The following is a 14,905-nucleotide window of genomic DNA, read 5'->3' on the forward strand; positions in this document are numbered from 1 at the left end:
TTTGTTCACAACTTGAAGAATTCTTGAGTCAGGTACCCAAAAAAAGCAAATGAGAAAAAGACGGCTCAACTTTGAAAACAAAACGCTCTTGTCATAAAAAAGAGCCACTGCGTTTTGCAAGTTTAAATTAAATGGTCAATCAAATTTAAAATACAACAAATTTCAAAAACGATTTTCAGTTCTTAAGCATTTATAACGTCTCAGCTTGCTTTAATCTACAGAATTGGCACACAACTATGATTATGAAGTTATAAAAATTCTCTATTATTATAAATTAGAAATATAATAAAAATATTAGAAGTAATTGAACAATTTTTATAGTACATCTTGAGCGCACAGGTACCATGCTTGGTTTTGGCTCAGATTGCCAGCATATTTTCATATAAAAATAAATACTCGATTGAAAACTGCGCTTATAGAAAATGCGCTTTTACAGCATTTAGTTTCTCTTGTTTTGAGTATTTTTAAGTAACAGCAAAACGAAAACGACTTTAAACAGCTTTACCAATTTTGCACGCGAAAGCTGATGAGCGTTCAGCTCGTCACATGACAAACTTTTAGTCGTGGATTTTACCAAAATTATCGATGAGTCATTTATTCTCGACAATGGAGAAAATTCAACTTCGGACGAAGATCGAACTTTGACCTCCATCAGCTTACTAAATTCCAAAAGTACTCCTAATTTAACCAAAATAGTTTCACTAACAACTCCCGAAAAAACACTCCGCTTCGCTGAGCCATTGTACAAAACTTCAAAGAAAACGAGGGCCACTAAAAGTATGGAAAAAATGAACGATTCGATAATTTCTCTCGAAAGCCTTCGAGGTGGTCCAAAAGCTCTTTTCGGACCCAAAAAAGGCAAAAATAAGACGAAAAACAAATCTCAAACATTAAACGACTCACGTTTGAACGAATCAATGGTTGTCGGAACCAATGACTTATCGTTTGACGATAAACAGCCAGGTTTGCTGAAAATTTATGGATCCAAGATTAAGAACAAACATGCTCACATGTACAAAACAGTACTGGCGTCACCATCATCGTCGGCAAAGGAACTCGTTAAAGAGGCATTGGATCGATACAGTTTGCCGAAACGAAGTCACCTTGAATATGTCCTGTGTGACGTCGTCGGGGTTCTCGAGAGCGTAGCGCCGGATGAGGAGCACTTGAGTAACTGGGATTTGATCGGTGAAAGTAAATGGGTTGAAAGAGGATGCCGACCTCTACATGACAATGATCAACCGCTGTCGTTGCAGGAATTATGGAAACCGGAATTCGGCCTTGTTCGGCGACTTGAGTTGAGATTAAAATCAGATGTTTTCAAGACTTACAAAGATACGACAACGAGATTGATGAATCGCAATGTACGCAAGATTCAGAAAGCAAGGGCAAAACTTGGACTCCAAGGGATATCCGAGGAGTTGGAGGACTCACCGGAGAGTCCAGAAGAGAACATCACACCTACATCTTCATTCAGTAGCAAATCTAGGAACTCAAGTCAGCATAACTCCTACAACTCCTCATCAGAACCACAAGAAACTGAGAGCGGTGAAGACGGAGCTTACAAGAGATCCGTCCCTCCTCCTACCGATTGCCCTTTTTTGATCCTTCTTCGCGGTTATTCGTTTCGGGATGATTCGTTAATTTACTACCTCTCCGAGCAGATTACCCAAATAGGGTCAAGTGAGTTCACGACTAGTAACGCTAATATGAACGAAAGAACTGAAGTGGTTTTAGGAGGTCCAGATATTAAACAACAGCACTGTTGGATAGTGAAGAAGACACGATCCGCAGATAAAATTGGAGAAAATGGACGAAAAATGAGTGGAGCTGTTATGAATGAGTTAATGGTAAGTATACACCCATTAGCGGGAGCAATGGTAAGTCTAAATGGAAGCCCACTAACAAAGCCAGTCGATTTGAAAACCGGAGATTTAATCGCTTTGGGTCAACATTACCTCTTTCTATATAAGGACTTGACTACTTTCAAAGATCTTTCCCGAGATCTTTACTGGTTGAAACCGTTCAGCGAGTGTAATGCAAACTATTCGCCCTCATTCAAAAGCAGCAACTTGACAGGAGGCGCAGTCGAAAAGAAAGAGATGGAATGTTCAATGAACGGGATACCTTGCCTTAATTACCAGAAGCAGCACGAGTCTCAGCTAATGTATTATATTTTGAACTTGGGAGGGGGTCCAGATATTGATTCAAATAGTTTCAAACTAGCTCCATGCTACCTCATGTGTTGCATGATTGATTTCTGCAGTGATGTTTATGGAAAAGCAGAATGCAAAAAGCTAGTATACAACACCATTGTTGCCTTCAATGAAAGCTCACGAGTAGCATGTGAACAACTGAACACGTACGAGCATTCGGAGAGAAAACCGGTTAAGCAATGCGTCTTCGATCTTTGTGAGTTGCTAAAGCAGGTCGCGTTCGTGATGGCGAATTCGTTGGAGCTAATGAACTGCCTGGAGGAAAAGAAGAACTTGTTCAGCCCAATTCCGGAATCGGAAATAAAAGAAGCTGCAACTGCCGAAGAGCGAGTAATGCTTTCGTCAACTGACGAGCAATTGTTCCAAATTCTAGATGAAATAGGCATGGAAACGTTCCAAGAATGCGTGTACCAACTAACGAAGTCCTTAAGTTTCATTCTGCCGACGTTGCTTAGTTCGAATCCGTTCAACGCAGGTGGAAATCGGATGCCATCGGCCATACAGTCCATTCTGGATCTTCTACAAGGAACCCTGGATACTTTCTCCAGGATGCTTGTTCATCCTGAGGTCGTGGAACAGCTGTTCGGATGTCTACTATTCTTCACAAATTCGTTTCTCTTCAACCAGTTGATGGAGCGGGGTTCCAGCGGACACTACTTCAACTGGTCTCGAGGAGTCCAGATTCGAGGAAACCTGGACGCACTGGAGAGCTGGTTGTACCAACATTCTCTCCGGAGAGTAGCGGACGAGTTTTTAGGTAAACTAAATGCGGTCGTTGACCTTTTAGCTTGGCTGAAGATCCCGCTCATGCAAACAGACTGGCGCAGACTTAGAACTTTCTTTCCAAACTTATCAGCCAGTCAGTTGAACTACGTACTGACACATTACGCACTTGAGAATCAATCGTTTCCTCAGATTTGGACTCCCGCTGAAGAAGACCGTCTTGCGGTAGACACAGAACCTTTTTATGAAAGCATGGATGGGGCACCCCCTCTTGCATTTCCAGTTGGAGGTTACATAGTTAAACCTAACCTTGAAGTTCCAGACGAAAGTATATACCAAATGATCACCCAGATTTTCAAAGCATACCCACCGCAACCTTTTCAAAATGTAAGCCGACCGAACTCCAGTCTCAGGACACCGAAGAACTCTTGGCGGCAGCAAAGAAGTCGCAATACCCCATCGGTTACGCGAATGTTTTCTGGGAATGTTCCAAACAACCCAAATCCAAGCTTGTCCAGACATAATTCAAAGTTATCACATGCGGAAGAATACAATTACATAATGGAAAACGGAACAAGCACTGGCCAAGCTCATCCCAATCGGAACTACTCTTTGCCAACGGATAACAAAACTGCGGTTAAGTCTAAGCCTCAATTCGAATCACCAGGAGTTTCCTCCTCCGAGACCCTTCTGAAATCTTCTGGCACTCTGAAATCAGGAGATGCTAATCTCCAGCAAGCAAAAGCAGTGAACTTGCCTGTTATGGGAATTAACGGAAAATTCAAAACAACTCAATATTCGCAAGCCGTAATGACCCAAGACGCAGCACCCGTAAATTCAAGCTCAAGTGGCACTTTTTCCAGTAGTTCTCAAAACAGCACCGTTAAAAACAATCTTATCGGAATTAGTGGGACCCGAAAAAGTTCTTTGGATGGTAAAAAGAGACCCATTCCCAAAAAGGCACCATTTTCAGTTTCACAACGCGCGATTGAAAACTCTTCGAAAACCAGCAGCAGCTACCACAGCGCATATTCCAGAACTCCTAATAAGGAATACTCATCATACAGTTCACTGAGTGGACATCAAACGCCCTACAGAGCGAAGACAACATCGTCGAAAGAACATGCTGACGACTCTGTTTCAGTTCAGAATGGAAACTCGCCGAGAACCTCGAATTTTCAGGTCGAATCATCATTGGCGGCTAATCGCCCTTATGAAACAACAACTGCCTCCGCTTTCCTCAGGCCCTCTTCGTCTTCGGCTTTTGTAGAAATTAATTCGACTCATCAATCATTGCCAGTCGAAGAACCGAAGACATTTCAGCCCAGATTGAAAGACCCTGCCTTGTCTCTCGATTTTGCTAACAAAACATTTCATGCTATCGATGATGCAACCGAGACGCAGTCGGTCGGAGGCTGCACGACTATGAGCGAGGATCGAGAGATCGCTTGGTTCATGGAACACCCAGTTAACTACTCGATTCAAACTGAATGTACCGACGAAATCGATGCCGACGTCGCCACAATCCAAGATGATGTCACTACTATTCCTGACGATGTCTCGGAAGTTCCGAGCGCCGCCATTTTTGACGACGACGACCAAGACTACTTAGTTATGGTAGAGTTGTCCAAAATTAACAATAGTTTGGGCATTGGTCTAACTGATGGATTAAACACGCCATTGAAATGCAAAGGTGTCTATATAAGGAAAATAACTGAGCATGGAGCTGCTCACAAAAATGGAAGATTGCAGGCGGGTGACCGAATCATGGCCGTGGATAATGTTACGATTTCTGAAATGGATTACGTCGATGCAATGCGAATCTTCAACCAAACAGGCCAGAAAGTAAAACTGGTGGTTTCGAAGGTATCCACTGGTTTTGCGGCTAACTCGGCCGCCAGTTTGTGCTAAGTTAGACAACCTCGAATAAATGGACTCATCGAATAAATAGCGTTACTCTCGTGTTTATAAATATTTAAACAAATCTTCAATTTGCTGAAGCAAAATTTAGAGTTATGTACCAAAAATTTTTACACGATACCACAAGTAGCGCTAAGCAGTAGCGGATTTAGGGTGTGGGGGATCTGAAATTTCCTCAAGGATACGAGCTCCTGACTACCCAAAGGGTTCTCCCTTTGGTACTATCTTAAGACCTCCGTTTTTGGCTGGCTGACCCTTAAAAGTTTCTAAAGGCTTGGGGCCAATGTATGCTAACTTTGAGGGTGGAGTGGAGCGCGCTCCAAAAAGAAAACGCGATTTTTTGGTCAAAACAGTCCAAAAAGTGCTTGAAAACGTTTTGTTTGACCCGTTTTTTTCAACAATCTGCCTGCCACGCAAAAATTTTTGCCAAAGCAGGGTATTTTTAGTGCTTTTGGAGAGCTCGGATTTCCATCTTGCGCTCATCTTTTTCCTTTGTAATCCTGTGATTGCGATCAATGTTTTTCCAAACCTCGAACGTCAATTGCCGAGCTTCTCATCACTGATAGTTCTGTTTGCTACCAATTTCAGTGATGAACTGAGATGCTCGTTATGTATTTGCAGATTGGAAAGGAGCCTCTTTAAGCAATTCAGTTATACCATTAAAAGTCTCACAATTGTTTTAAGGTACGGGGTGTCTCTAGTTCCAAAACAGCATGCGAGTCTTTGAATGCATGGGCTTGTAGCCGGTTTTCTTGATGTAATAACCCACCACCTGATACTGTTCACTAACAACTGGATAACTCGATGGCAAAGGTTCCGTGTTCTAAATGTCTGAAGATTTGGTTTACCAGTGGTTTTAACTGGAAACATTCCACTTCGTAATAGCGAGCATATATTGTCTAAAAAAATACACCCGGTATTTTTAGAGTGCGTTGTCAATTGCTTTCTGGAACTCTTTTAGCATATCCTTTTTGAATCTGTAAGTCACGTTATGTTTCCCAGAGGAAGAGTTTAAACTGCAATAAATATTTACATGCTTGCTAAGGCGAAGTTTGCTGAGCGCTTATTTCAGGTACAACAAGATGAACCAGGCTTCATTTTCCATCTTCGATGTGATGGAATCGACTGCTTTCTCTATCATCTCTAACAGGTTTTGCATTCGGGGTTTGCTATTGACAATTTGTTCACTTTGAATAAATGATTGGTCCCCGGTTGTAATTTACGCACATGATTCTAATAATACCCTCAACTAAGGACAGAACTTGAGCTGAGGGGACGTTTTTCCTGTGATATCGGCCGTTAAAGGACACCAGACTCCACGTGTCTTCAGTCGTTTGAAAAATTTGCTCTCTACCCGAAAAGTGATCTGAACATCTTTGTTCCGACCATTGAAAATGGGAGTAACTTTGTAACCTTTAAAAAAGCTTCTCAGTGTCGAGAAAAATCCGTTTGAAATTTTTGGTTTTGGTTTATTTTTGTGCAAACAGGGTGAGCGAGCAGGCCTAAAAATAACTTATCTGTGCTTAATTTAAGCCGTGAAAACTTAGTTTTACTCGAGTAAAGATAGTTTTTGGAGAGTTTGTTTGTGCGCTTTTGGGAATCAAAAGTTTCAAAAACATTTTTCAAAATTCAAAAAATTTCTGCTGAAAAATTTGAAATTTGAAAAAACTTTGCTCAATAAGCGGCTATCCTTGCTCACTTTTCTCATTGGCTGCGATCGATGCCCTCAAAGTTTTCGCCGATACAATTCTCGGACACCTTGATACTTTTGACATTGGCCACGTACTCGGGGTTTGATTCCCTCTGCTGTCAACACTGAAAACTTTGAATAGCTATCTGACGTAATGAACTTTGCGCTATTTTCTTCCACCAGGGCCATACTGGTCCTATCCAGAAATTTTTTGACTTGTACAGAAAAAACATGCTTTTGTTTGATCTTTAGCGACAATTGCTGTGCTCTAGAACCGGTATGAATGTATCCTGGCCTCAATTTTATTGGGTATTTTTATAACTCATTTCGGCGCTACAAATGTTTCACACACTACCTCCTTTTCCGCCACCGGAGTCCATTCACACAGGGCCGCATTGCGAGAAACACACTAAAAAGAACAGCTCCAGGCTTTTGTTGGTCTAAATATGTTTTGTTGAATTTTGGCATATGCAGAATGTTCCTCTTGCAGGATATTTCGCTGAACTTGGAGAAAATTTTGTACGCAGCTCCTTCTGCTCAAGTCAACTTGAAGACCACTCTGACGGAAACGCTTCCTGATCTGATGTCGTTGCCAAAAGCAAACAATTACCTTCACACCTTGGTTTGCTGAACCGGAACTGCTCGCTATGCCAACTGTTTCTTCAAGAAACTCTTGGTTTCAAAAAGGGTTTACAAGAACAATTTTAAATGTTTCATACTAATGGCTCAAATCATTTAATGTATCATTTTTATCTAAAGTTCAAACGGCTGCTCTGAAGAGCAAAGTGGTGCAGCTGAGAATAAATAAACAACAGTGACTCTTTTTCGAACTTTTTGTCAAGGATTTTTGGCCTAGGATTTACTCTTAATTTTCCAGGTTGACACTAGAGGCCTTTCAATTTTTTTTGTGTTTTGCTGGAGTTAGTCCAAAACTTAGACAAAACTTTTATTGCTTTTAATTATAGTATGCTGGCCTTTTGGACGAAAAACTTCTCAAAATAGAAAGCGCATAGTATGTAAATCTTACGAAGGTTACCAAAAAAAAATTCTTTGGCCAGAACGAGTTATTTCTGATTGGCCTGAAAATGCAGATTTACTGGGCGATAAAACTGTGCGTTTCGCTGTGTGAATTAAGAGTATATTTGTGAAACTTAAATAAACAGAAAAGAGCTAGCGGTTAATTTCGGGCGAGTTATAAAAACGTTCTCTTTATAAAAACTGCCTGTTGTCTATTGCAAAAATTGAGATTTGCTGTAAATTACAATTGAGCGTGCTTTCATTGGGAATCTATGGGGGAGCCTAACACGTTTGTATTTTGATCTGCTATTGAGCTGTTTTTGGCCAACAAAATTGAATTTCAGAGCTCTCCCAAATTACTAAAAGACCTTTTAGCGAAGGTTGAAAAAGGTACTTATTTAAAAGTTTCACCAAAAAGTTGAACTTTTTGATACGTTTTCACTACTAAATACAAAAAAAGTTTACTAAATAGCAAAAAAAATTCTACTAAAAACAAAAAATTTTAGATTTTATAAAAGAAACTTTCATAAAATCTTTATGGTCGGTCAACCAAAAACAGATACCAGAGTCGCCTCTTCAAATTCTCTACATATCTGCCACTGTAGACTCCCTGTGTCTAGAAAAATTTTATGGTCGGTCAGCTAAAAACGAAATGCCAGAATGGGCTTCTCATATTGCTCATATATCCGCTACTGTAGAACCGCTTTGTCTAGAAAAATTTTAGGGTCAGTCAGCAAAAAGTGGATACCAAATTGCCTACCCGGTTTGATCAAAGGTCTACCCGCTTCCAAGTTTAGGCGCAAGTAATCGATTATAACGGATTATTATGATGATTTTTTGACAATTATAATTGATTATAATTACCAAAATTAGGTGTTTAAAGGATTTAAAATTGATTATAATCGTGATATTTTCCAAGAGATTATAATCTCTTATAATCGATTATAATTGATTATAGTTCCTACAAAAAACCCTTAAAATCAATTATAATCGATTATAATTTCTAATTTTGCCAAAATTTCTCAATTTAAATTTATATTCGAATTATCTCTTATGGGTTATTATTTTTGGTTCATCTGAACACAAAGTTTTACCACGAAACAAAAGTTTCATAGAGATCCTTTCATATTAATGGAAAGATTCCCGCGGTAGATGAAAAATAAATCTTCCGAATCAATCATGAAACTAAATCAGTTTGCTGATGTTTTGGTGGTTAAAACAGCTTAAAATATTTATCACAAACAACTCTGATGGGGAAGAAAAGAAAAAAAAACTTTATAAATTTGAATTGATTGGAAAACTTTAAAAACATTTTTCTCATTTTTCATAGGAACCAACGTTTACAAAAAGCATAAAATATTAGCAATTTAGATGCAACTTCGAAGACAAAATGGACAAACAAAAGGAATTATAATCAATTATAATCGATTATAATGGATTTTTGTGCAAAACTAATTGATTACAAATTTGAATAAAAATAATGGATTATAATCAATTATAATCGATTATAATTGTCTAGAAAAATAGACGAATGAATAATCGATTATAATCGATTATAATATATTATAACTAATTATAACTTGATCTTAAAAAGAGAGATTATAATCGATTATTGATTGATTAAAATCGATTGTTCCTTAATTTTAGTAAGACTGGTACTAAAATCGTAATATAATCAATTATTAACGCTTGAAACTGGATGCGGGTAAGAAATTTTTTTTTAAGAATCTTGCAATTTCTCTCCAAAAATAGGCTCTAAAAGTTATATCTGAAAGAGAATTTTTATTATAAAGAAATGTAAGATAGTGAGTTTTCAAGTTTTTTTGCATGCTTTTTTAAATTTTCGTATAACCAGTAAAAAAGATTCCCGCTGTCGTAGAGTACAATAACGGAAACTTGTAGACCAAATTACCCATTTCGTTACATCATTTTACTGAAAACTCCAATATTTTAATAGAGTTAGTTTTAGCTATAATTAGAAACACCATCAAAAAAAAACTTGTAGTGCATAAGTTGACTGATTTTTATTTGTTATTACGGTTTAAAAACACAGTTTAAACATTTTTGGCGATTTCTTGGAATTTTTGGAAACAGCTGTTATCCAAAAACTTTTCACGTAATAAGCAAGATAGCTGAGATTTCCTACAAATATTTTATATAATATGGGTCGGTCAGTCTAAAACGGATACCGCAGTGGGCTGCTCTCCGAACTGTCCACATACGCGCTACTTCAGACTCCCGATGTGTAAAAAAATAGGAACGTTCAGTTAAAAATGGATACTATTGAGAGCTCTACAAATTGTTCACATATCAGCCAAAAACTGTACACTCCCCGTGTCTGGCCTCCATCTTATTGAGAATTTTTATACCTCATCTCTGCGCTACTAACATCTCGCACACTACCCCTTTTTCCGCCACTGGAAATCGTTTCTACAGGGCCGTTTTTCGAGAAACACACAAAAAAAAGAAACTTTTAGTGGTCTAATTAGTTTTTGTTGTATTTTAGTATATGCTCAATTACAGTCAAATATGGAGAAAACTTTGTAGGCAGTTGAGCTCGAGTCAATAACAGGACAACTTTGACAGAAACGCTTCCTGCTATCGTTACCAAAAAAGCAACTACCTTCACACGTTTGTTTGCTGAACCGGAACTGCTGGCTATGCCATATGTTGCTTCTTGGATTCAAAAAAAAAAAAAAACTTGAAAGAAAGTTTCAAGTGTTTGATACAATGGCTTAAGTCATTTATTTAATTAATGGTCTATTATCTTAAGTTCATACTTTTTTGTTTTTACAGTTAATTGTTTCATACAAAATTAATCTACAGCTTACAATGTTTCAAAAATATTCTTATTTATTTAGTGCTTCATTAGAAACACGATAAACCTATGTGTATTTTGTGAGACTGAATTATTTTCAATCAGTTTTGATTCAGCTTTTGAAATAAAGTTCGTGTGCAGAAAAGTAAACACTTCCTAAAAGATTGATTGACTGTTAATGATTTTTCCTAGCATATTTATGTGCAAAAAACGATTGTGGCGGCTCTGAAGAGCCCTTTGGAGCAGTTGCGAATTAACAAATTACATTGATTTTTCTTTCGATTTTTTTTTGAATTATTTGTCGAGTTTTTGTTAATCATGTTGACACAAAACGTCTTTAACAAATCTTTTTTAATTTAGTCGAAAACTTGCTGGCAGAAAAACAATACTAAAACTTGATTGCTTTTAAAGATATTATGTTAGCCTATGATGGAGTTTGAAGAAAAACTTCTCAAATTAGAGAGCGCATGGTATGCAAAACTCGCGAAAATTCCCAAAAGTGTCAACTTTTTTCAAGGCCAGGACAAGTTATTTCTGACTGGCCCGAAAACGCAAATTTTTTGAGATATTGTGGAGCTTCTTTTGGCAGAAAAAATTCACCTTGGAAGCTCTCCCAAAACACTGAAAAACTCTTTAGGCAAGATTTAAAAAAACAGGCCACTCTCTGAAAGTTTTCAACGAAAAATTTAATTTTTTGATAAGCTTTCCCTATCCAAAAAATTTTTGGCTTCAAAGAAAATTTTAAGAAATTATTCGGGGTCGTTCAGCCATAATATGATATCAGAGTGGCTTCTCCAAGTCGCCTAGATATCTTCTACTGTAGACTCCCTGTGTATTGATAAAATTTGGGGTCAGTCAACCAAAAACGAAACACAGAAGGGGCTCTCCAACGTACTCACACAACTGCTACTGTAGTATCTCGTGTCAAAACTTTAGGATCGTTCAGCCAAAAACTGATACCAGAGGCGGTTTTCCAGTTTCCAAATTGCATACATGTCCGCGACTGTAGGGTTTCTGTTTCCAGAAAAATTTTGGGTTCAGTAAGCCGAAAAGAGATACCACAGTGGCCTCTCAATTTGCCTACATATCTGCTACCGTAGACTCCCTGTGTCTAGGAAAAAAATTAGGAACGGTCAGCTGAAAAAGAATACCAGAGGGGCTCTCAAATTTCCCGCTTAACCGATACTGTAGCCTAACCGATAATGTAGAAACTTGAGGATTGTTGAGCCGAAAACAGGTACCAGCGTCAGCTCTCCAAAAGACCTACATATCCGCGACTGTAGACTCCCTATGTCTAGAAAAAGCTTAGGGTCGGTCAGACAAAAACTGATACCAGAGGGATCTCTCTAAATCGCCTACATATCCGCTACTGTAGACTCTCTAGGTCTAGAAAAACTTTAAGGCTGGTAAGCCGAAATAGACTCGTTATGTCCAAAAAAACTTCCGGTCAGCCAAAAACGGATAGCAAAGTGGCCTCTCCAATTAGCTTACCTATTCGCTACAGTAGACTCCCCGTGTATAGAAAAAATGTAGGGTCGGTCAATTGAAAAAGCATACCAGTGGGAGCTCTCTAAGTTGCCTACATATGCACTACTGTAGACTCCCCGTATCTAGAAAAAGTTTGGGTCGTTCAGTTAAAAACTGATACCAGAGAGGTCTCTCCAAATTGCCTAAATATCCGCTACTTAAGACACCCCGTGTTGTAAGAAATTTTAAGGTCGGTCAGCCAAAAACGGATACCGGATTGGCCTCTCAAGTTCGCTTACCTAGACGCTACTCGTGACTCCCTTTGTCTAGAAAAACTTTAGAATCGGTCAATTAAAACGGATTCCATAGGAGGGCTCTCGAAGTTGCGTACATATCCGCTACTGTGTGCTTTAGTGGGTGAAGTACCAAAATTAAAATGTTTCACATATACAATCATGTATTTTCGTCTCAAAAATACAATCAGTTAAATCAAATATTGTGCAGTTTTTAGCAATCTAGCGTACGTTCGGTACCAATATTTGGCTCTTTGATTTACGATTTTATTTCAAAAATCATTTAGCAACTCTATTTGATCCATGAGAGCTGCCTTTGAAGGTTAAAGTTAAGAAACTTTATGTACTAGATATATGATTAACATGTGACAGTTACAGGTCCTAATGAAATCTCGCTGCTTTTTAGGAAATGCACGCGTTTTTTGGTTATTTTCTGGGCTGCACAAGTTGCCTCAACCAGAAGTAACGAGCACGAATCATCTTGAGGCTCTAAATTCCAATTTTCTGACTTTAGATTGTGAAATGGAGCGCCAACGCTGCCCTGGAAAGCGTTTGATTTTTTTTCGAATTTCCAGAACATTTCGGAACCGCGAAAACTCGCAACAGAAGATAACTCGCAACAAAAGACAACTCGTAAAATTTAAGGAAAGCGATAACTCGCAAGTTTTTGAAGTTAATTGGAAACTTTATATTCTCGGTTTAAGGTCGCTGGCGGGCGCGCTAGGCGCGCGTCACCGCTCTGCGGCGATAACCGGCTCTAAATTTCGTATAAAGGCCTACCTTCAGTTGGCAAGCTTGCAACACATTGATAAAATATTACTTTGTTGTAGCTAATTCTAGGTTAAAACTAATAAAAAGAATAAGAATTAAGATGAATTAGTCGATAAGTTAAAACATTAAAACAATGAGAGATCATTCTCTCCGCCGGAGAGAATGGCTCATGAAGGTCATATATGAGTGACCGGTTAATTAACTAAGTATGTTTTGCAATAATTGCAAAACCTGATGTAAGATCACAACATTCCCCTAAGCAGGAAAAAATTTAAATTGCGAATAAGGTAATGCACTAGAACTAACTATGACTGACTCCTTTCTCCCCCTTTAAGGACGAGGGAAAGAAAATTAAAGCGCCTTAAAAATGAGGAACTGACACTAACTAAAGCTCCCTATAGCATTAAATATAGCTATTATAACTGCAAGAAAAATTATCCGGAATCCAACGGATAGGGGTTATGTTAAAGCAAAATAAAATGCGTTGAAGTTTACCCAACGTTTTATGGGTGGGGTCTTGCTTTGTAATAGACTAACTGAAGGGAAGTCGATTTGGATGATTTATGAGAGCACACGATGATGTTTTCTTTTTCTGGATTAAGTTTATCCGAAGGATAAAGTTCTTACGTTTACCGATCGACAAATTAATATTTGAAGATTAGCACCAGTTTATAAGGTAGTATGTGCTTCTTGGTAAGCCAAAATAACAGATTAGAGTATAGCTGAGTGATTACAAAAATTTATATTCTTTTAGAAAGTTTTCAAGTTCTGTGTTGAAAAGTTCGCTATCGAGATCAGAGTGATCTCCAAAATTTTCTATTTCCATTCTCAGTGATTCGTCGGTTGACGAAGTTGACGTTTGATCAGGTGATGTTGAATTTGAATCTAAGACAATTAACTCCGCCGGATTTGTCTTGTTGATGGTGTCGTGTGGTCCTTCAATTTCTATCACGATAGGATCGGCCGCCGAACCTGAGGCTTCTTGAACGTTCTCTACTGCATCAATAAAATAACGTTTACCATAAAATTTTGGTGGACCAACATTTCTACTGGAGCGGCGGATGGTAGGAGGAATTTTACCGGAAATGCTGGTAGGGTTAGCAGGTATAGTACACTCGTCAGGTAAAGTACACTCGTCGGTTGAGTCATTAATCTCGTACACCGGGAAGTCCGTATTTGAATCGTTATCCATTGGATTAGGCACGTCTTGCAGGTCCTGTTGTTCAATGGTGTCATTGTCCCTTCCCTGGTTTATGGTTCTCTGCTCCTCAGTACTATGTGTTCGGTTGGCGGGTATTATACTTATTGGTCCAAAGGTTGTTCTCTGCTTGGTTCAATGTCGTTTTCTAAAATCTCAGATTTGATTTCAGGATTGGTTATGGTGTGATTAGAATTATTTGCGATTGAGAGGTGAGGTGTAAGTGAGTCTGAAATAAAACGTTCTCTGGCTACAACCCTACAAGGGAAGCCGCCCGCTATCCATTCCCATTCACTTGTATCCGAAATATCCGAAGGAATTAGCATAGATTCATCCGAAGCAAGGTAACCTGGAGGAGTTGATGACTTCTTTGAGTAGCGTGTTTGGCTTCTTGTAGTATTGCGTGATGACCCTGATATGCGTGTCCTAGTTAAGTTGTCAGACGGGGTCGGATCCACTTGTCTGGTCCTTTTTTTCGTTGGCTTTTTCGTTCCTGATTTACGTCTTACGCCTTCCTGTTTCTGACCTACTTCAACATTAGGATTAGGAAAATACGGGAATGAAATGTTTCCTTTAAAAGGTCTGATTTTATTTGAAGTAGAAATAGGAATCGCAATGTCGGATTTTCGAATTATTTTTCCGTCGGATAATTTTACTGTTGAAGTAGAAGAATCTATAATTCTTTTATTTAGTTCCTTATAGAAACAGTCTCGGTTGATGTTACCGTTAGTTTTCCGAAGGATTTTACCTTTGAATGGACTTTTGATTGGTAGTCTATTTGGGATGATTTTC

The 14,905-nt window shown here is 38.5% G+C and overlaps 1 protein-coding gene across 1 annotated transcript; it reads left to right on the top strand.

Annotated features, from left to right (window-relative positions):
* The first annotated feature begins 341 nt into the window (after positions 1–341).
* Positions 342–4,951, top strand: LOC134856039 (ras-associating and dilute domain-containing protein-like). The gene has a single exon (XM_063872410.1). It carries the CDS (start codon positions 780–782, stop codon positions 4,848–4,850), a length of 4,071 nt encoding a protein of 1,356 aa, XP_063728480.1. The 5' UTR covers positions 342–779; the 3' UTR covers positions 4,851–4,951.
* The last annotated feature ends 9,954 nt before the right edge of the window (positions 4,952–14,905 follow it).

Source organism: Symsagittifera roscoffensis, unplaced genomic scaffold (genome assembly GCF_963678635.1).
Source record: "Symsagittifera roscoffensis unplaced genomic scaffold, txSymRosc1.1 SCAFFOLD_650, whole genome shotgun sequence".
Lineage (NCBI taxonomy): Eukaryota > Metazoa > Xenacoelomorpha > Acoela > Convolutidae > Symsagittifera > Symsagittifera roscoffensis.